We start from the raw sequence: 24,174 nt of genomic DNA, 5'->3' as shown, positions 1-24,174 counted from the left end.
AAAGCTATTTCTCCCGAGTACGGCAATACCCCATATGTGGTCATAAACTGCTGTTTGGGCAAACGGCAGGGCTCAGAAGGGAAGGACCGCCATTTGGAGTGCAGATGTTGCTGGATTGGTTTCTGGGCACCTGTGGGCCCAAAACAGTGGAAACCCCCCAGAAGTGACCCCATTTTGTAAACTACACCCCTCAATGCATTTACCAAGGGGTGTAGTAAGCATTTTAACCCTGCAGGTGTTTTGTAGAAATTAGTGTGCGCTCAATGTTGCAGAGTGAAAATGGGATTTTTTTCCATAGATATGCCAATATGTGGTGCCCGGCTTGTGCCACCATAACAAGACAGCTCTCTAATTATTATGCGGTGTTTCCCGGTTTTAGAAACACCCTACATGTGGCCCTAATCTTTTGTCTGGACATATGACAGGGCTCAGAAGTGAAGAGTACCATGCGGAGTGGAGGCCTAATTTGGCGATTTACAAAGTATTGGTTCACAACTGCAGAGGCTCAGATGTGAAATAATAAAAATAAACCCCTGATAAGTGACCCCATTATGGAACTGCACCCCTCAAGGCATTTATTAAGGGGTGTAGTGAGCATTTTCACCCCACAGGTCTTTTCCATAAATGAATGCGCTGCGGATGGTGCAAATTAAAAATTTATATTTTTCCCTAGATATGCCATTCAGTGGCAAATATGTCATGCCCAGCTTATGACGCTGGAGACACACACCACAAAAATTGTTAAAAGGGTTCTCACGGGTATGACGGTGCCATATATGTTGAAGGAAACTGCTGTTTGGGCACGCTGTAGGGTTCAGGGCCGAGGGAGCACCATTTGGCTTTTGGAGAGCGGATTTTGCTTGGTACTATATTTGTTTGAGTATTGCTGGTGTTTTATAATGTGGGGGTACATGTAAGCGGGGCGGAGTATATAAGGGGCATAGTCAGGTGGTATAAAAAAATAAAAATAATCCATAGATGTGTGTTACGCTGTGAAGCAATCCTTTCTGCACAGGCCGGTGTCGCACTGATAAATGGTGTCATTTCTTATCCCCCTTTTGGTCCACACTCCGCGCCTTTGTAGTTTGGGGAATTTTGCTGGGAAAGTATTATCCTGGTATAATACGGGCACCGTCGCTTCCATCGGATATGATTGGGCCCTCCCTTCCTGGTTCCCTAATTTTAGGTCCTTGATAAATCGCCTCTTGAAACAGAAGAAATGTTCTCCTCGGGCACAACTGCATATTTTTTTATTTCCTGACTTATTGGAGCCATAACTAATTTTATTTTTCATAGACGTAGCGGTATGAGGGCTGGTTTGTTGCGGGACGAGCTATAGTTTTTATAGGTACCATTTTTGGATACGTGCGACTTTTTGATCACTTTTTATTGTAATATTTGTAGGGCAAAGTGACTAAAAAACAGAAACTCTGGTAACGTTTTTTACGGGTTTTTTTTACGCTGTTCACCGCGTGCAATAAATAATATAATATTTTGATACCTCCGGTCGTTACGGTCGTGGCGATACCAAATACATATGGTTTATTATTATTTTTCAATAATAAAGGACTTGATAAGAGTAAAAGGGGGATTGTGTGTTATTTGATTACTTGAAACTTTTATTGTTTTCAAACTTTTATTTTTTGCACTTTTTTTTACACTTTTTTATACTTTTTTTACACTTTTTCTCAAGTCCCACTAGGGGACTTGAAGGTCCAACGGTCAGATTTTTTTTTTTCTAATACATTGCACTACCTATGTAGTGCAATGTATTAGATCTGTCAGTCATTCACTGACAGCAAGCCGTTTAGGCTTCGCCTCCCGGCGGGGCCTAAATCGGCTTCCGTAATGGCAGAGCAGGAGACCATTGTGTCTCCTGTTGCCATAACAGCAGTCGCCAGTCCCGATTGCCTGTCAGGGCTGGCGATCTGCTTGTAACCGCTACGATGCAGCAATCGCTTTCGATTGCTGCATCGAAGGGGTTAATGGCAGGGATCGGAGCTAGCTCCGGTTCCTGCCGTTACAGGTGGATGTCAGCTGTACAGTACAGCTGACTTCCACCGCTGATGACGCCGGATCAGCTCCTGACCCGGCGCCATCTTGCCGGCAGCTACGGAAGCCGATCAGGCTCCGCCGCCGGGCGGATCTTGACCGGCTTCGGTGCTAGGCAGACCGGGAGGCCAGTATTAGGCCTCCGGTTGCCATTGCAGCCACCGGAACCCCGGCAATTTCATTACTGGGGTTCCGATGAGCTGCAAACACCTTAAGTGCAGCGATCGCGTTTGAGCGCTGCACTTAAGGGGTTAATGGCGGGGATCGAAGCTAATTTCGGTCCCCGCCGTTACAGTCGGATGTCAGCTGTAAGATACAGCTGAGATCCGGTGATGATGGGACCGGCTCAGCTTCTGAGCCGGTGCCAAACGTTTGACGTACATGTACGGCAAGATGCGGGAAGTCAGTACTTTCCATGACGTACATGTACGGCAAATGTCGGGAAGGGGTTAAGTGGTCTGATGAAACCAAGCTTGAACTTTTTGGTCCCCATACTAAGCGTCAATAAGACAATGACCCGAAGCACACAGCCAAGACAACACAGGAGTGACTTAGGGGCAACTCTGTGAATGTCCTTGAGTGGCCCAGCCAGAGGCCTGACTTGAGCGCAATCTAACATCTCTGGAGAGCCCTGAAAATGGCTGTCCACTGACTATCCCCATCCAACCTGACAAAGCTTGAGAGGATCTGTAGTGAAAATGGCAGAAATTTCCCAAATCCAGTTGTGCAACCCTTGTGGCATTATGCCCAAGAAGACTGGTGGTGGTTATTGCTGCCAAAGGTGCTTCAACTTAGTACTGCGTAAGAAGTCTGAATACATATGTCAATGCAATATTTTTAGTTTTTTCCTTTTCAATAAATTAGCAAAGATTACTGACATTCTGTTTTGACTTTTGTCATTATGGGGTATTAAGTGCAGAGTGATGGGGAAAAACGTGAATTTTTTTTTATCTTCGCATGACGAAATGTGAAAAATTGAAAGGGTCCAAAGACTTTTTAAATGCATTGTATTCTTTAAGATTGCGGATGATCCTGCTGAATCCTCTCTGAATAAGTTATTATTGCATTGCCACAGGTCGTAAGGATTTTGACTCCAAAGTGCAGTCTTTGGAATAAGCTACTTTCAGTGCAGCCGTGGCTTCAGTCAGACTCTCTCGTGGATGTCTCCATGGTAGCTGCACAGCTTTTGCAGATTTCAAAATATATCTGTGATGTCTCTGTACAAGCTGCCCAACGGTCAGCTAAGGCCATGGCTAATGTGGTAGCTGTCTGCAGGGCTATTTTAACTAGGAACTGGCATACTGACAGTGCCTCTATGAAGCTTTTCTCCCTTCCATTTTCCCAGGATCTCCTTTTTTTGACCCTGATTTGGTCCAACTAATTTGAGAGGACAGGAAGAAGAAGCACTTTACTTCTACAACGTAGTCAAAGGCGACGCCCAGTTCCCTCAGAAGACAAAGGTGGTTTCTTTCATTTCTGTACTCTGCTCCATGTCAGAGGCAGAACTCACATGACTCCCGTCCCTTCCAAGCACGCAGACTTTCCTTTCGGTCTTGAAACTCCTGGCAGCCATGCAACAGACCTGCTCCGGCACAGCGAGCTTCCACAGCCTGAAGATTTGCCCTCACCCGAGCTGCTCCCTCAGGTGGGGGCACAGCTGCTCTTTCCAGGAGGCATGACTCCAAAATACTGAGGACGCCTTGGTGCAGGAGGTTGTGTCGACAGGCTATAAAATAATTTTCTTCTAGCTGTCTTGGGCGGTTTTTCCGTTCAATGCCCCCTCTGTGCCTGTCCAAGGCCCAGGCTTTTTCTCAAGCCATTCAAAGCCTTAACCATCAAGGAGTAATTGTCCCAGTACCAATTCCAGAACTGTTCAAGGGGTTCTATTCAAGCCTTTTCACAGTACAAAAGAAGGACATATCACTTTGACCCATTTTGGATCTAAAACGTCTCAATTGACATATGAAGATTCAAAGGTTTCGCTTGGAGCCTCTGCAATCGGTGGTCACTTCCTTGGAGGTCGACTAATTACTGTCTCCAATAGATATCAAGGATGCATATGTTCATGTTCCCATTGCTAATGTACATCAGCGTTTTCTGCGCTTTGCAGTAGGTTCAGAGCATTTCCAGTTTGTGGCCCTCTCCTTCTGGCTGGCCACTGCTCCATTAGACTTCACCAAGGTCATGGCAGTGCCCATGTCTCTCCTCAAATCCAGGGGGATAGCGGTTATCCCATACTTGGACGATCTTCTGGTAAAGGCGCCTCTCAAACAGGGCAACTTGCACAGTCTCAACAATACACTGGATTGTCTTCGCAGATTCGGATGGCTGATCAACAGCACCAAGTCATCTCTCTCACTCTTTCTCAGAGAATGAGTTTCTATGGATGGTCCTGGATATACTTACCCAAGGCCGGGAGTATCAGTTCTTTGCAGTAATATTCCTTGCTCCATACAAGTCTCTGAAGGTGGTAGATGGATCATCAGATCCAGGGTGTTGAGTCAAGAAGGAGCTGCTGTAGGGAACCTCCCTTTCAGGTCACTGCTCATTCTATTCGGGCAGTTGAGGCCCCCTGGGCGATGTGGAATCAGGCTCTTGCCTTTCAGACCTGTTAAGCCGCCACCTAGTCCTAGTTACGTACTTTTCCGAGGTGTTACCAGATCCATTCTTTGGCTTCTCCCAATGCAAGTTTAGGTCAGATGGTGTTGCAAGCAGCCGTGGTTTAGGCTGCTCGCATGGCTATGATTCATCTTTCCCACCCTAAGGTACTTTTTTTTTTTTTTAGGACGTCTTGTGGTACTGTTCCCCCCAGTGAATACTTTTAAAACAGGATTTTCGTACTCAACAGTAAAATCCCTTTCTCGTTGAATTCACAGGGGGACACGGGTCACACCCTATTTCTTTGTTATATTTTTGGGCTTCCTGATGTTGCTTTTCTCATTGGAAACCTATTGTGTTAAACCTTCTCTGCTCTCCTACTGCTCTTGGTACAAACCAGGGAGCTGAGTGCTCAGCAGAGGGCATAGCTACACATTCCCACATTACCGTGGGAATAGGCCTCCTAGTGACAGTGGCCTATTCCCACGGTATTGTGTCCCCCAGTGAATGCAACGAGAAAGGGATTTTACTGGTAAGTACAAAAATCCTGTTTTTGTTAATTGTTATTTATTTTTAATTTTTTTCTTCTTACTGAAAAAATTAAAATAAAATACGCTCCTTGAATACAGCTGCCAGTAGGTGAGACCGGCAGAAGTGAAGCTGATCATGGGGGAAGGGTCCTGCTGCTGTAAGGGCATGTGATCAGGTATGTTTAGCTGAGGAGCCGCAGTGCATATTTTCGTATTTTTATGTGTCATCACTGCAGAGCGATTGATATAAGTTCAGTGATTAACCTGGAATGCTTAAATTCTATAATTTTTTTAATTTTTTTTATTTTCAATGGATGACTTCCATCTTCCAGAGCGGGACCAACACCTTCCATATTTTAACCCCTTTCCGCTCCTTGATGTACTATTCCGTCATTGTAAGCACGTCGTTCCTGCTCCATGACGGAATATTACGTCGCGGGAGGAGCGGCCACTTCGACTGTCCTCCCGACACATACAGGAGCTGTGACAACTGCCGTCTCGTACAGCAGTTGCCGCAGCTCCTTCAGTGGGGACCGATCGCGCTGTCCCCGCTGATTACCTCTAAGAAGCCGCGTTCAATAGCAATCGCAGCTTCTTAGGGGTTAAACCACCATCGACAGCCCGCTACATGATAGCGGGCGGCGATGGTTGCTATGGCCTCCGGCTATGCCATCTACGGAAGCCTAGTGGGCCCTGACCAAATCCACTAGGTGCTCCTTTGCTTCGGAGGCCTGTGCTTCAGTCCATTAGCACACTAGGGCCACATGTGGAATATTTCTCAAAACTGAAGAATCTGGGCAATAAGTATTGAGTTGCATGTCTCTGGTAAAACCTTCTGTTTTACAGAAAAAAATGGATTAAAAGGTGTCTTGAGAGTGAATAGACATTGCCTCCAGCCAAAACACGATGTCTATGCACACTCCCGACACTTCGGTAAAGTTTCTTGGGGACTTACTCACACAGCACAGCGTGATCTCGCGAGATCACGCTGTGCTGTCATTCACAGAAACTTTACAGAATTGTCGGGAGTGTGAATAGACATCGTGTCTCGGCTGGAGGCAATGTCTTTTCACTCTCAAGACACCTCGGTAAAGTTAATGTGTGAGTGTGACAGTACAGCGTGATCTCGCGAGATCACGCTGTGTTGCGAGTACTGCTAAAAATGAATGGAGAGAAGTGTATGACGCTGATTGGTCAGCGTCATACACTTCTCTTTACAACGCCCAGTTGGTAAAAAAAAAAAAGTAAAAACACGCCCAGTTGTCTATTAAGAAAGTAATTAGCATAAATCTAAAATTGTGCATAACTTGCTCAAAATAGATTGGTTTTCAAAATAAAAACCACTGTTATCTACATTACAGTGCCGATCACATTATGTAGGAGATATTAATGTGGTGACAGAGCCTCTTTAAATGTAGTGTACATTTAAATGTAGTTTTTTTCATTTAGAAAACTTTTTTATTTTTTCTTAACTCGTCCAGCTTTTTATGACCCTACGTAATTGATTGTTAACGTAGCAAACACGTGGTCTTGCAAATAGAATTTTTTTGGGAATTTACGATCAGTTTGGCTTGTGATTTTATTGAAAATCGCTTGTCACAAAACGCTTGCTGGCACATATTTACACAATTTCTTGATGAAAAATCGCTACCTGTAAAGCCAGCTTGACAAAATCTGAACTTCTTGCCACTTCTACTGGAGGCCCATCTGTATTGACCTAAACAGTAGCCAAATAGGAGCCGTATTCTACTGTATATAGATTGTATCCTAGTTTTTTCAACAGGCATCTGTAAATTTTACAAGCATGTTAATGAGGATCAGAAGGTCTGTGCTCTGTACTGGAGAAACCTGTGTATTAGGTATTTGTTCGGACTGGCTTAATGATGATTTGATGTTTGCTAACAGGTATTTTTCATTTACCTGTTTGTACCATTGGTGTAGCTACTATGTAACTATGTTGTAAACATGTTGATTCGTCTTTAACCCCTTAAAGGGGTTGTACAGTCCGTAAAAATTGATGGTCTATCCTCTGGATTGGCCATCAATAGCTGATGGGTCGGGGTACGACTCCAGGGACCCCCGCCGATCAGCTATTTTGAAGTGGGTGCAGCGCTCGTACGAGCACTGCTTCCCCTTCATTTCTACTTACCCACTGTGAATCGTCGACACGGATTGAAGTGAATGGGAGAAGAAGGCTGCAATACCTGTGAATCGCTGTTAAATGTGTCGACCAGTCACAGTGAGCAAGTAGAGATGAAGAGGAAGCAGCGCTCGTATCAGCGCTGCACCCACTTCCAAAGAGCTGATCGGCGGGGGTCCCGGGAGTCGTACCCCGACCTATCAGCTATTGATGGCCTATCCTGAGGATAGGCCATACATTTTTAGGGACTGGACAACCCCTTTAAATGTCCAAGCCATTTTTTGTTTTCGTTTTTCACTCCCCTCCATCCAAGAGACATAACATTTATTTTTTAGTCAATGAAGTGGTGATGTTTTGCGGGAGAAGTTGTAGTTTATATTGGCACTATTTAAAGTACCATTTAATGTACTGTAAAACGGAAGAAAAATTTGGATTTTCTAAACTTGACAACCCCTGAATATTTACAACAAAAACCTGCAAGCTTTTGTTAGGTCATTAAGTTTCTTTTATCAGTCATTGTATTAAAATTGTCCTCTTTGTTTCAGGCACATGCGCAAAACAGAAAATGCTGCTGGAGACAATCTGGATTGTGAAGCTGATGAGTTTTCAGATGAAGCAAACGGCGAAACTTTTTATGGCACTTCTCCTCCCAGCACTCCCCGACAGATGAAACGTATGTCAACCAAACATCAGCGGAACAGCACGGGCAGGCCAGTCAATCGATCTTTATGTAAAGGTCAGTTATTGAATAACAGTAACTTGTGTTGTGATTCTGATAATGGTATATTAAGCTATTTCTGATAAAGCGATTTGCTAATGTAAGAAAAAGAAAAATAGCTACCATAACGGTCTAGGAATTATTAATGCATTCATGTATTTTTGCACTTAAGGAAGTGCTACAGCAAATTTATTTTTTTGCCTATATAGTGCAGCGTAGGCTATAATTTAAAAATAATGTAGAGGCTCTTGTTTATGCCTCGTGTATGCCTTTTTTAGTTTGTGCTATTTATGGGTTATCTGCCATATTGGTTTCTTGTTCTCCTCTGATACGGTTTCCCTAATGCAGCCTACTTTTCCCATCGTGCCTCTGGCTTTACAGAAGCAGAGGGGGCGGAGTCTCGTGCTCTGAGTCCTATCTAAGTGCATCAAGTAATAGATCAGTGACATAGAACTTCTGTCCTCACACTGCAGAGTCTCAGTATATTCCTATGTGATGCAGCTTCAGCCTGTCTCCCCTGACTTCTGCTTGTGATAGAACAGTGACATAGAACTGCTGTTCCCTAACATGGTAGAGTCTCATTATAATCCTATGTGAGGAAGCTGTAGTTGGTCACCTCTACCTGCTAGCAATAGGTTTCTCAATGTCAGCTCTTGCAAGCAGTAGGTAGGGAAAAACTGTATGAAGCTGCATCTCATAGAAATACACTTGGGATTCTGCACACACCGTTTAGATAGTAACCATGGAGTTTTAGAACTCTGCAGCTAATTACTGCAGGGACTCGCCTATTATATCACTGCACTCCTGGACCCTTAGATCGGGAAGAAATTAGTGGAGTTTATAATAATAATTTGTTGGAAAACCCCTTTAATACTAGAGTTATCCCATGATTGTGTGTGTGTGTGTGTGTGTGTGTTTTATTTGCAATCCACAGACCTAGACAATATGACGTTTCGGTCAAAATAACCAGATCTTTTTCAAATTCTGTGGATTGCAAACAAAATAATTTTTCCAAAACAAAATTTTTTGAGTGTCCGGTTTTCTTCCAAAATACTTCGGAGTTGAACCCTACCTGAGCACCCTTTATACAATATGGGCCACGAAAAACAGAATCCTAATTCTAATCGGGCCTTATTCATCAAAACGGTCTTACAGTGAAACGGTCTTTGTTGCCCATAGCAACCAGTCATTTCATTTTACCAGGGCAGTTTAAAGGGGTTTTCCAGGCAATAAAAATTGATGGATGGATAACTTTTTAGTCTGGTACAACCGCTTTGAAAACTTTCGCACAAATGACACTCTGGCTTTAGGTGTAGCGATTTAAGTACACTTTGACATGACCTGCGTCTGCTGGGATTATTTTTGCGCGTAGTTGTCTATTTTTGGCCACTGATCCTGTTTTACGACACTTCCGCAACAAATCATATATACAGATTTTTGCTGGAACGGGACGGTCCTGATATTGCACAGCAAAACAGTCCTGTGTTTCTTTGAACGAGCGTACATAGGTCTCCACTAATGCAATTCTTTGATGTATCAAATATAGCATTTTGGACACTCACACACAACACTACTGCCCTCTGCATAGGAGTACTGAACTGGCAGGGAAGGATACACAGGACCTCATTCGTTTCTTAAAGTGGTTTTCCATGCAATAAAAATTGATGGCCTATCCTCAGGATTGGCCATAAATAGCTGATGGGTCGGGGTCCGACTTCCGGCACCCCTGCCGATCAGCTGTTTTAAAGGTGACGCAGTGGTTTTGAAGCGGCCCCTTTGAAACCGCTGTTAGAGCATGCGTACTTCCACTCCATTCGAGTCTAGAGGACTGAGCGAAACAGCCGAGTACAGCACTCGGCTTTTTCCGTCGTTCTCATAGAAATTTAATGGAGCGACAGGGATATGATCGACCACTGCTCGATTCAAGCTACTCCTCACTACGGGCAGCTATAGAGTGGAAGATCTGGAGGTTCATGACCCCCGTTTTCATGATCTGTGGGGGTCCAAGCAATGGGGCCCCCAGCAATCAGAATATTTTCATCTATCCTATGAATAAGTAATCAGAGGTCGCACTACATATTTTCCAGCAGAGTAAAAAATAATACTCTTAGTGTTTTTAAGGGCTGTTTTTAGAGTATATAATGGTATTCTGTGCAGCATAGTAATAAAGGTAATAATACCCCTCCTATCCAATAACAGCATGGGGCACTTAATTCTTACCACAAGACTAGTGGGACGAGTCCCCTCATACACTACAATCCCCAATCTGGGGCCACAAAATATATTCCTAAGGGGAACCACATTAACTTTACTGCCATATATAGAGTACACCTTCGGGGCCACAGCACCTATTATAATGAAGGATATCTCTGCAACCACAGTTTATCAACACCTCAGCGACCACAGCAACAATCCTACTAGAGTCAGAGACTGGGGACATCCACACCTCAGGACGCACATCTGTTAGAATATGTATGGGGTCCCTACTATGCTGTCTTACTAGGGGTACATCAGGGGCCATATACAGTTCCCATTCTATCATACTGGAGATAAGCTTCCTGCTGCACCCTTTCAGGGGACCTTATCTTTTTCCTCCATCTGTCCCCCAGGGTGTTCAGTACTCACCGGCAGCATTTTTAATTTTCATCCTCAGCCAGCTTCTGCTCTGCTCGTCACCACAGTCCTTGTGACAGCAAGTCAGTTGCACACAAAGAGCCTAACTGACGTCACGATAGGTGTTTTTGCAACCTCTGTAGGTGATTTAAATATTTTTTTTAACTTGGGAATACCCTTTTAAAAGATTAACAAAAGTGTGTGGCGTATTGCAATTAGTTATTGGATATGATCATAGACGGCCATTTGGACCCGTTGCAATACAAATTGTCTGAAGTGTTAATTCGCAAAACGAATAGGTGTACGAATAGGTATTTCTGCACAGAAAATTCAAACGAGCTGCACCAACATGATCCAAAAATCGATGTTTGGTGCACTGTTCACGGTTTGGGTACGTGAACTGTGGGTTCAATATTCTTTATTGAAAATGTGAACACAGCCATGTACATGGACATCTTCAAGCAATTCTATGCACAGTTAAGGGCTTGTTCACATTACCGTTCATTTCCGTTCGACTGCGCTATTGATTCCGTCGGAAAACCGGAAACCTGCCGGAATGGTGACGAACGGAAAGCATTAGCGATGTTTCCGTCACCATTGACATCAATGGTGACTGAAACGGAAGCTGTGCTTTCACTTTCCGTTGTGGGGTTCACCCGACAGAAACCTCCAACGGAATCCCAGAACGGAAATGAACGGTGATGTGAACAGGCCCTAACCGATCATGATCAACAAGACCGGGCGATCAAACAAACAGCAAATTTAAATTAATTTCTGGAATATCGAACGTGTGATGTTTCAGAAAGTGTCCTTGAACATACTAGTCCTTCTCAATGACTTAATTTAACTTTTTGATATTCTATTTCAGCAATTCAATTCGAAAAGTGAAACTCCTATATCATATAGATTCATTACACACAGAGTGATCTACTTCCAGCATTTTTTTTTTTCTTTTAATGTTGATGATTATGGTAACAATTAATGAAAACCCCAAATTTAGTATTAGCATATTATATAAGCCCAATTTCAAAAATGATTTTTAATACAGAAATGTTGGCCTACTGAAAAGTATGTACAGTATATGCCCTCAATACTTGGTCGGGGCTCTTTTTGCATGAATTACTGCATCATGGTGGCGATCAGCCTGTGGCACTGCTGAGGTGTTATGGAAGCCCAGGTTGCTTTGATAGCGGCCTTCAGCTCGTCTGCATTGTTGGGTCTGGTGTCTCTCATCTTCCTCTTGACAATACCCCATAGTTTCTCTATGGGGTTTAGATCAGGTGAGTTTGCTGGCCAATCAAGCACAGTGATACTGTGGTTATTAAACCAGGTATTGGCACTTTTGGCAGTGTGGGCAGGTGCTAAGTCCTGTTGGAAAATTAAATAGGCATCTCCATAAAGCTTGTCAGCAGAGGGAAGCATGAAGTGCTCCAAAATTTCCTGGTAGACGGCTGCGTTTACTCTGGACTTGATAGAACAGAGTGGACCACCACAGTTAGGCATCATTTACATGACCGTGATATACGTCCGTGCGACGCGCGTGCTTTTTACGCGGGTCGCACGGACCTATACAAGTCTATGGGCCAGTGCAGACAGTCAGTGAGTTTTGCGCAGCGTGAGTCCGCTGCGTAAAACTCACGACATGTTCTATATTTCCCCGTTTTTCGCGCATCACACACCCATTGAAGTCAATGGGTGCGTGAAAACCACGCAGGTCGCACGGAAGCATTGCAGTGTATTATAAATCCGATTGGATGTTTGCATATTAAAGTCCCCTAGTGGGACTAGTAAAAAAAAAAAAAAAAAAGTTTCATAAAGTTAATTTAAAAAAAAGTGAAAAAAATAACTAAATAACCCACTTTTTCCCCTTACAAACTGCTTTATTATTAAAAAAAACAAAATTAAGCAAAAAATGTTACACATATGTGGTATCGCCATGTCTGTAACGACCCTGACTATAAAGCTATTACATTATTTAACTCGCTCGGTGAACGCCGTAAAAAATAAAATAAACAATGGAAAGGTTGCTATTTCTGTGAATCCTGACTTGTGCTGAAAAGTGATCATAAAGTCACATCTACTCCAAAATCGTACCAGCAAAAGTCGTCCCGCAAAAAAAAAAAAAAAAAAAAGCCCTCATACAACTACATCGGCGAAAAAAGTTATGGCTCTTCAAATATGGAGACACAAAAGCAAATAAGTAAGCCCTTATTCACAAGACAGGGTTTCCCGGCCGGGTGACGGCTGTTCATAAATCGGCCGTCACCCGGCTACATTAGGAACAATAGACCCCTAATGAGGCTATTCACACGACCGATTTTTTGACGTCCCGGGAAACCTGGCCGTCAAAAAATGGGACATGCCCTATTTTCGGCCGTTTACCCGGCCGCCCGGCTCCCATAGAAGTCAATGGGGCCGGGTAATACACGGCCATCACCGGAATGTGTCCCGAGTGATGGCCATGTATTCCGTCGCTCGCGCTCTCTCTCCTCCTCCTCCTCACAGTGCAGAGTGCATGTGAGGAGGAGGAGGAGGGTCTTTTTTTGCTCCCTGTAGGAGTCTCAATCCCCAATCCCCGGCCGGGGATTGGGGATTCCGCTACAGGAGAAGTGAGTGACTACACTGTCCATATATGGACACAGCGACGTCACTCACTTCTGAAGCGGAATCCCCGACTCTATGGCCGGGGATTCCGCTACAGGAGAAGTGAGTGACTACACTGTCCATATATGGACACAGCGACGTCACTCACTTCTGAAGCGGAATCCCTGACCCTATGGCCAGGGATTCTGATACAGGAGAAGTGAGTGATTACACTGTCCATATATGGACACAGCGACGTCTCTCACTTCTGAAGCGGAATCCCTGACCCTGTGGCAGGGAATTCCGCTACAGGAGAAGTGAGTGACCACACTGTCCATATATGGACACAGTGACGTCACTCACTTCTGAAGCGTAATCCCCGGGTCGGGGATTCCTCTCCAGGAGAAGTCAGTGACTGCACTGTCCATATATGGACATTGAAGTCAGTGACTTCTCCTGGAAGGGGGGGATGGGTGCAACCTACAGGGGGCTGTGTGGCATTACCTACAGGGGGCTGTGTGGCATTACCTACAGGGGGCTGTGTGGCATTACCTACAGGGGGCTGTGTGGCATTACCTACAGGGGGCTGTGTGGCATTACCTACAGGGGGCTGGGTGGCATTACCTACAGGGGGCTGTGTGGCATTACCTACCGGGGGCTGGGTGGCATTACCTGCCGGGGGCTGGGTGGCATTACCTACCAGGGGGGCTGTGGCATTATATACAGAGGGCTGTGTGTGGCAACAAATTTAAATGAAATTCATACGATTTTAAAACGGACAGGGAAAAAAACGGATGCAAAACGGGTCAAAATCGGCCGTTAAAAACGGCAACACGGAACGGAATCGGAACGGATGCAAACCGGATTCAAATCGGCCGGGAAAAACTTTTTTTTTTTTTACCCAGAATTGTGTTACTTCGTTCATGCCCACCTTTTGAGATTACGATTCATCCCATGTGACCCCTGAGGCCAATCACAGGCTACAGCGGTCACATGGGATGAAATGTTATCCAAAGAGGCAGGACGTCAGAGGGACGTATCACCGTTGCTACGTGTGTGTGTGTGTGTGTGTGTGTGTATATATATATATATATATATATATATATATAATTGTATTTGTCGTTTTTTTTTTTTTTTTTTTTTTTTTACTTTAACGTGGAGTTTTTCACAGCGGACATTCCGGTGCACAATTTGGTGCGGTTTTTCATCCGGAATTCCCTGCGGCGCACACTTATTGTGTGTTTTTTTATTTTTTTTCCTATTCTAAACATTTTGATCTATTTTTCAGTTTTTTTTGTTGTTTTTTGTCCTGGAGTGGACTTGAACAAACTACTGTATTGCAATATATGTTATATTTTTTCTGTCTCATATTAAAGAGGCTCTGTCACCAGATTTTCAAACCCCTATCTCCTATTGCAGCAGATCGGCGCTGCAATGTAGATAACAGTAACGTTTTTTGTTTTTTTCAAAAACGAGCATTTTTGGCCAAGTTATGAGCATTTTTATATTTATGCAAATGAGCCTTTCTTAAGTACAACTGGGCGTGTTTAAAGTTATGTCCAAGTGGGCGTGTATTGTATCTGTACATCTGGGTGTGTTTACTTGTTTTACTAGCTGGGCGTAGTGAATTGAAGTGTATGATGCTGACGAATCAACATCATCCACTTCTCTTCGTTACCACCCAGCTTCTGGCAGTTCACAGACACACAGCGTGTCCTCGCTCATCCGACACGATGAAGTTCCTGTGGGAGGAAGTGAGTGACGTCACAGCGTGATCTCGCGAGGACACGCTGTGTGTCTGTGCACTGCCAGAAGCTGGGTGGTAACGAAGAGAAGTGGATGATGCTGATTCGTCAGCATCCTACACTTCTATTCACAACGCCCAGCTAGTAAAACAAGTAAAAACGCCCAGATGTACACACACAATACACGCCCACTTGGACATAACTTTAAACACGCCCAGTTGTACTTAAGAAAGGCTCATTTGCATAAATATAAAATGCTCATAACTTGGCCAAAAATGCTCGTTTTTGAAAAAAACAAAACATTACTGTTATCTACATTGCAGCGCCGATCTGCTGCAATAGGAGATAGGGGTTTGAAAATCTGGTGACAGAGCCTCTTTAAGTTCTGCCTCTGGCAGGGCTTTTAAAGGAGCATAAAGATAGCAGACCTTCATATATTTTGTCAGAACTTTTTTTTTACAGTTTTTTTTTCCTAACCTTCTTAATCTCTCTCATATAATAATTAGTAATACTTCTGTATGTATTGTGTGTCAGTGTAAGGCATCATGCACATGACCGTTTCTGTTTTGCAGGCTGCAAAACAGGGATCTTAGTGGCTTCCGTGTGCTGTCCATTTTTTTGCGGACCCGTATACTAGACTGGGTGAAATGGACCGCAAATAAGGACCGGAATAGGACATGTTCTCCAATTTTCTGGAATGGACACATGGATCCTCAAAAAAAATAAAATGGATGTGTGCATGGCCCCATAGAAACAAATAGTTTAAATGCAACCCACAAAAATACTGTATAGTACACAGAAGAAAATATCTGTCGTGTGACTGATCCGTAAGGGTAGGAACACACACCGCATGTTCAGAACGGATTCGTTGCATCAAGCTACAAAAAGTACCCGCCCTGAACACCGCAGGGAATGTGTACGAAAAACCACACCGCATTGTGCGTTTTTTCTGGCAGAAATTCTGCTGCGGTAAGCCGATCCGGGAAAGAAATAAACTTTCTTATTTACCCCTTCCGTTTCTTCTATGTGCAGTCCGGCCTCCTGGGATGACGTTGCAGGCCATGTGGCCGCTGCAGTCTGTGATTGGCTGCAGCGGTCACATGGAATGAAACGTCATCCCAGGAGGCCGGCCTGGATGAAGAAACACAGACTTCTGGGTAAATATGAGAACTTTTTTGAAGTTCCATTCAGATTAGTGAAGCTGATTTCCAGGCACAGAAATTTCTGCAACAAAATCTACCATGTGTGAATCCACCCTCACATGTTCGTTTTACAAAATGCTAGTATTCCCCACAAAATAACAATGCTGAAGCGATTCGTCATTATGCCAACTTCTGTTATTACTTCTTTTTTTTAATCAGTTCAATTTTATTAAAAAAAAACTCCACATTATTACAGGTCATTGTACGTTCTCATACAGTGTATAAGCAAATTTCAACAGACCCAATTATTTACATCCAACCAAACATTCCCTTCCCCCCAACTCCCCCTTGTATCCCCCCAGCCGGTCTTCTCAGTACCCCTTTTCCAATCCTCTCTCCTTCTCTTCCCCTTTTTCCCTTCCCCATCTTACTCCTGCTCTCCGTATGTACCCCCCCGTCAGTGGCCCTATACCTGAACTTGTTGCCTTAGTGTCATTAGCTCCACAGAAGCATACCCAGATTGATCAATCCACCTAGCCCATTGTTTTTCAAACTTGACCTTGGACCCCCTCTTGGAGTATATCCTATATTCCATCAGAACCTGTGAGTTAAGTGCCCCTATGATTTCTTGTTTTGATGGTGGCTCCGCATCCAGCCAGTGCTTTGCTATTCCTTTCCTCACTTGATACAGTATTTTAGCAATTGCCAACCCTGACATCCTATCCCCCCCCAAATCTCCAACATACCCTAGCAGCATTACCACAGGATCCCATGGAATCTGTACCTCAAACACTCTCCCCACTAGCTCCGATATTTCCGTCCACAGACTCCCCAACCTCCCGCATGTCCAGAACATATGAAGGATGTCTGCTTTTTCCTCCGGGCACCTAGGGCACTTGGCATCCACTCTTAATCCCATTTGTTTCAGCACCCACGGGGTCCTATACACCCTATGTATCAGAAACAACTGCGATCTTCGTTGTGCTACATTAATGGACAAAGTACATGTTGCTGCCAATACCGCCTCCCAGTGGTCTGTTGTAATAGGACCCACATCCCTCTCCCATACAGCTCTCACTGGTGCCATAGGGTCCCCCAGATGTTCCACCAATAACCTGCGATAAACCAATGAAATTAATCCTTTTGATGTAACTGCTTTTGCAATATGTTCCAACACCCCCGCGGCATGCATCGTCAGGTCCACGCTGACCGCTTGTGTCTGCACAGCATGCCGAATCTGCAGGTACTGATAGAACATGCGGGAGTCCAGCTGAAACTCCTCCCTCATTTGCTGAAAAGATTTAAGTATGTCTCCCTCGTACAACTGGCTCAATCGTATTATGCCTCGCTGCTCCCACCCCTGCATCCCTTCCAATTTACCCAATTCCCCCAAATAAGCATTCCTCCAGAGTGGTGTATATTTAGTGCACTCTCCTATCCCCAGCAATTGCTTGCACTGCCACCACACCTTGTGTATGAGCAGCAGAGTGGGTCTGGTACTCGCCATCTGTTTATAGCTGTGCGCTTCCAGTCCTGCCAACGGGTTCTCCCCCCCCCCCCTCCCAGATATGATAGGATGCGCGCACTGGACCCCCACGTCTCTTCCTGCTCCCACCCCCAAAAATGTTGACATTGGGCAGCTAAATAATACACCCAAGCATTGGGCACAGCCAGGCCCCCCTCCTCCTTTGGCAGCTGTAATTTCTCCAGTTTAATCCTAGGTACCCCCTTCTTCCATACTAGGTCCCTAAAAAGGTTATGCAATCTCCTGAACCAATATTTGGGGATCCCTGTTATTACTTCTTGAACAGTATGAATAAGGCTACATTCACACGAACGTGGCCAACCTCGGATGTAAAAAAACTGCTGTCCTACACTGTGCCCAAACAGCAGTTTGCTTCCACATATATGGCATTGCTATACCCGGGAGAACCCTTTCTTTTATTATTTCACATCAGGCAAAAGTCCAGGCAAAAGATTAGGGCTGCATGTAGGGTATTTCTAAAACCGGGAAATGCAGCATAATGTCCAGGCAAAAGATTAGGGCCACATGTAGGATATTTCTAAAACCGGGAAACACGGCATAATAATTAGAGAGCAGTCTTTTCATGGTGGCACAAGCTGGGCACCACATATTGGACGCTGAAATGGCATATCTGTGGAAAAATTGCAATTTATACTCCAACATCGAATGCACACTATTTCTGTAAAACGCCTGTAGGGTTAACATGCTCGCTACACCCCTAGGTGAATACCTTGTGTAGTGTAGCTTCCCACAGGGGACTTGCAAATGTGACATGGTGCCCAGAAACCTATCCAGCAAAATCTGCACTCCAAAAGCCAAATGGCCCTCCTTCCCTTCTGAGCCCTGCCGTGTGTCCAAACAGCAGTTTATGACCACATATGGGGTATTTCCATACTCTGGAGAAGTTGATTTACAAATGTCTTCTTTTTCTTGTTTTATATGTTAAGAAAATGAAAAATTTTGCGCTAAAGCAACATCTTATTGGAAAAATGTTTCTTTTTATTTTCACTGCCCAAGTCTAATAAAACTATGAAACAACTGTGGGGTCAAAATGCTTGCTACACCCCTAGATGAATTCTTCAAGGGGTTCAGTTTTTCCAAATGAAGTCACTTTTGGGGCGTTTCCATTTTGTGTGTTGTAACTGTCTGTCTTACAAGCAGATACATTTAAATTTAGAAAAATGCAGATGTTTGCAAATTTTGGGGTTTTCTTTTTACAAATAAACGCTGAATGTATCAACCGAATTTTACCTCTGACATAAAGTACAATACGTAGGTCACGAGAAAACTGTCTCAATTGCTCGGATAGGTAAAAGCATTCCATACCTATTACCACATAATGTGAGACGCCATAGTTTAAGAATGAGGCTCTCTCAGGAAGGTCAAATGTGGCTGCAGCGGGAAAGGGTTATACCTATGCGTTTTTCAGTGTTTCAGCTGTAAGCCGCTAATATAAATTCAAAACCACAATACAACTGTAATGATATGTTCACACACTGAGTCAAAATCATCTGAAAATACGGAGCTGTTTTTAAATGTTACACATATGTGGTATCGCCATGTCTGTAACGACCCTGACTATAAAGCTATTACATTATTTAACCCGCTCGGTGAACGCCGTAAAAAATAAAATAAAAAAAACAATGGAAAAATTGCTGTTTTCCGTGAATCCCGACTTAAAAAAAATGTGATGGAAAGTGATCAAAAAGTCGCATCTCCTCCAAAATGGTACCAGCAAAAGTTATCCCACAAAAAAAAAAAAAAAGCCCTCATACAACTACATCGGTGAAAAAAGTTATGGCTCTTAAAATATGGAGACACAAAAGCAAATATTTTTGAAAAAAAAGCGTTTTTACCGAGTAAGACCTTATTCACACGACAGGGTTTCCCGGCCGGGTGACGGCCGTTCATAAATCGTCCGTCACCCGGCTGCATTAGGAACAATAGACCCCTAATGGCACTATTCACACGACCAATTTTTTTGGATGGCCCGGGAAACCTGGCCGACAAAAAATGGGACATGCCCTATTTTCGGCCGTTTACCCGGCCTCCCGGCCCCATAGAATTCTATGGGGCCGGGTAATACACGGCCATCACCGGAATGTGTCCCGAGTGATGGCCATGTATTCCGTCGCTCTCTCTCCTCCTCCTCCTCACAGTGCAGAGTGCATGTGAGGAGGAGGAGGGTCTTTTTTTGCTCCCTGTAGGAGTCTGAATCCCCAATCCCCGGCCGGGGATTGGGGATTGGGGATGCCGCTACAGGAGAAGTGAGTGACTACACTGTCCATATATGGACACAGCGACGTCACTCACTTCTGAAGCGGAATCCCCGACTCTATGGCCGGGGATTCCGCTACAGAGGAAGTGAGTGACTACACTGTCTATATATGGACGCAGCGACGTCACTCACTTCTGAAGCGGAATCCCCGACCCTGCTGATTCCCCGAGCTGCTGATTCCCCGAGCTGCTGATTTTCAGACGTTTTTTAAGCCACTTGCGATTTTCGCGGTGTGTTTCACAGCGTTTTTTACGGCCGTTTTTGGAGCGGTTTTCAATAGTCTATGAAAAACAGCTTCAAAAACATCCCAAGAAGTGACCTGCACTTCTCTTTTGCGGCCGTTCTTTTACGCGGCCGCTTTTCAAAATGGCCGCGTAAAAAAAAAAGGCCCATCGGAACAGAACGCCGTTTTTTCCATTGCAATCAATGGGCAGATGTTTGGAGGCATTCTGCTTCCGATTTTTCAGGCGTTTACGGCCCAAAAAACAGCAGAAAATAGGCCGTGTGAACATACCCTGACAATTAAAAATGCATGCATTTTTTAGATTCGTGTCTCTAGGCTGCATTTGTAAACGCAACAAACGCACAATGTGAACACAGTCTTACAATGTGTATTAGTGATGTTTTGTAATGATCCCAGCACCTGTGTGTCCATCACATGACCAGGACAGTATTGTACTTACTGGAAGTAAACAATGAATGTTCCTACTGAATAACAAGTATAGATCTTAAAAACCATTAGATATTTATACAGAAAGCATATTGGAAAATTGTATACGGTAACTTATTTATACAAAAATTACCATTAATTTGCTGAAACCAGACAAACCCTGATGCAACATTTATTTTTTTCGTAGTTTTATTCATCTCTGTCTTCCGAGTGCCCTGATGTATTATTTTTTTCTGTCGAAACAGCCATTTGAGGGATTCTGCAGGTCGTTACGATTAGAGCGATACCAAATCTTATATAGGTTTTTACATATGACTTATTTCACTTTTTGGGGGGTATTTTTCGGGGGGATTAAAATAAACACAGCAATTTCACCATAGTTTTTTAGCGGTTTAAATGTACACTGTTCACTGGCAAAAATTATTTGTGATTTTTATTCTATGGATTATTATAATTACAGCGATACCAAATATGTATAGTTTTCTTTATGATTTACCACTTTTGCACTAGGGTTTGCATGATGTGTAGTGTGTGCCTTAATGCCACTTATGTATACAGTGCCCACCAAAAGCTCCGGAACACCCTCATAACTTTTGAACAGCTCGAGGTAGAGGGCTGAAATTTGGTGGGATTTAATGGGGTCATAAAATCTACCAGTTAATGCCAAAAAAAACACCCCACCCCCTTGGGGGCGGTGTAGTGGGTGGTGGCCGCAAAATCTTAAATGGCACGGGGGGGGGGGGTCGAGTGGGGCTCATTTGAAAGCACGTTTCAATACAAAAACGATGCTGCAAACTATTTTTAAGATTTTTTTTCGCTGAGATATTTAACATTAACGTTATTATCGGCTACCGCCGGTTTGCATTACCCAAAATGTACTGCGGGGAAGTCGCGCGGTCGTATTTACATCTAATCGGGGTGCTAGATTAATGTGAGTCCCCTTGCCTCTCACCTTTGTGTGTGTGTGTGTCTGTGTGTGTGTGTGTGTCTGTGTGTTCAGCCAAAGCGAGGACGAGGACATGTATTGTGTATTAGTACAAACAACAATTACTGTATTAAATCAAATGTTCGAACTGATGTCCTTCAACAACTTGACAGTGTCCTAAGCGAACATAAAACGTGTCGATAACGTTATTTATAACATCTGGTGTGATTGAATTCGAAATGTTCACTATTCTGTCCCGCAGCTCATCTAAGTTTGCGATCCTAGTCTCATACTTTACTTTTTAAATACCCCCAGTAAAAAAAAGTCCAATGGGGTCAGATCTTGTGATCTCGGTGGCCATTCTATTGGGCCTCTTCTACCAATCCATCGATCAGGAAAATTATAGTTCAGAAGATTTCGAGCTCACAGAGAATAATGACCTGGGGCTCCATCCTGCTGATACCAAACATTGCGGAAAGCTTCTCCAGCAATATTTTGAATAGCCGGTATTACTTTTTTCTCAGCAAAGTGTAGTGATTTTTTGCATTTATGTTTCCTTCAATGAAAAACAGTCCTACAATATGATTGAGCAATATTCCAGCCCAAACGTTAACCTTCTGAGGATACTGGGTATGACTGTCTCTCACGCAATGTAGATTTTCGTCTGCCCAATACCTCACGTTCTGTCGACTTAGAGAACTGTTTATTTCAAACGTAGCTTCATCCGAAAAACAGGTCCAGTTGAAAATCTGATGATTATCATCAAATCGTGTAATCATTGTATCGCAAAATTCCACTCTTTCATAATCATCTTCGCATAGCTCCTGAACTAGATGTATTTTATAAGGATGATAATAATGCCTCTTCAAAATTCGACAGACTGATGTGGTGCTGATTTAATTTTGTTGTGCTCTACGCGAGATAGATGTATGAGGATTATCATGTACAGTGAGCAGAACATCTGAAGCTTTTTCATCATTACTAGCATGTTTGGGTCTTCCGGACATTGGTGCAGCTTTAATTGAACCGGTTATTTCCTAACTATGAACAGTTCTTTTAACAGTTGACAATGAAATTGGACCACGGATAGGATAAGTGGTATTGAATAAAGCCGCTACTTCTCGATAGGATTTTATTTTTTCTTCGCCATACCCTCTCATCAATAACGTGATCCTTTCCGTTCTGTCAAATGCATTTTGTGATATGACAAAAGAAATGTACAAAAATTAAAACTACTCTCCGAATTAGCGCGCTCTGAAATTTACGAGCGACTACTGTAAGGTGTACACATGAAATCATGTTGCAATCGTAGACTAGGTCCATTTTGTATCGCCGAGGCCGATTGTAATAATACATCATTTAAAGTCACCTTGATGTGACATTCCCAAGCCCACGCGCCCACACACATTTAGGATTTTACCCACGCGATACATTTTGGGTAATGTGAACACCGGCGGTAGCCGATAATGAAGATGATGAATATCTCAGTGAAAAAAAATCCTCAATAGATTGTGCCATTGTTTTCATATTGAAAAGAACTTTCAAATGAGCCCCCACTCGACCCCCTGTGCCATTTAAGATTTTGAAGCCCCCAACGGGACGGGGGTGTTTTTTTGTTTTTTTGTTTTTTTTTTGCATTAACTGGTAGATTTTATGACCCCATTAAATCCCACCAAATTTCAACCTTCTACCTCGAGTCGTTCAAAAGTTATGAAGGTGTTCCGGAACTTTTGGTGGGCACTGTATATTAAGCACCTAATGTTATGTAATGTAATTGTATAGCTATGATTAAGGACCTCATTGGTCTGAAATGCGTAAGCGTGGTCCTGGGATTTTTAAAAAAAATCTTTTTGTTTTAAATATGACCTAATAAACCCTATAACTTTTATTCTGAGTGCTGGATATACCTTCATCATACAACTCTATTAACAAGCTACTAAGTGACTGATCCAACAAAAAGACTTTGTATTGCTAGGCTGAATGGCGTATCGCAAGCTTATCACTTCATATGAGAACAAACATCCCCTGCACAACAAGATTAACTTGAGACTGAACCACATCCCACACGGTGTCTCCTCCTTACCAGTTTAGAGCTTATATATTAGTGACACATTCAAGCTTCTGTATCAAATATTGTAACAATGAAGTTTGTGCCTCTGTTGGAGTAAAGTTCTGTACAGCGTCTTATACCTGTGTCGTGCAATTTCCTCTGCGGGGTAGTAACCATCCTAAACCCACTCCCTCCTGTTACAGATGCATCGAAATATTGATACTAGTTCGATACTGTGGAAATGGTTCAATGCCGTAAATTCATGTGTTTCGATATTAAGCTGAGCGGCCGTACAGCTTCGTATTTTAATACATGAATTTAGTCACTGGTATTGCAGACATGGCGCGCACTGCACATCGCCCGCCATGTTCTTTGACTTAAGAGCTAGCTTGCCACTCATTATTGCGGCGCCTGATGCATCACATCGTGCTGATGGCTCAGGCACCTCAAGTGTGCCCACGCGGTCAGGAGTGGCACAACGGCTGAAATACATAGCCGCAGCCCCAGTTTAACCTAGGGGATCAGTGAAGTCTCTGATCTCCGCTGTTATCCTCTTGTATGCAGCGATCAAAGCTGATTTCGGCATTTAAAGGAAAAATGAGAAG

General features: G+C 43.6%; 1 protein-coding gene across 4 annotated transcripts in view; it reads left to right on the top strand.

Moving 5' to 3' along the window:
• The window catches only part of MAP3K4 (mitogen-activated protein kinase kinase kinase 4), a 192,361-nt gene that overhangs the window by 79,443 nt on the left and 88,744 nt on the right, over positions 1–24,174 (top strand). For all 4 annotated transcript variants that reach the window (XM_075862556.1, XM_075862557.1, XM_075862558.1 and 1 more), the window contains one exon: positions 7,866–8,056. In XM_075862556.1, coding sequence (XP_075718671.1) covers positions 7,866–8,056 — 191 coding nt within the window. The remainder of the gene's footprint in view (positions 1–7,865; positions 8,057–24,174) is intronic.

The sequence above is a fragment of the Rhinoderma darwinii genome, chromosome 4 (genome assembly GCF_050947455.1).
Source record: "Rhinoderma darwinii isolate aRhiDar2 chromosome 4, aRhiDar2.hap1, whole genome shotgun sequence".
NCBI classification, from domain to species: Eukaryota; Metazoa; Chordata; class Amphibia; order Anura; family Rhinodermatidae; genus Rhinoderma; species Rhinoderma darwinii.
The sequence above is the reverse complement of the archived record's forward strand: the minus strand, read 5'-3'. Positions and strand labels throughout refer to the sequence as shown.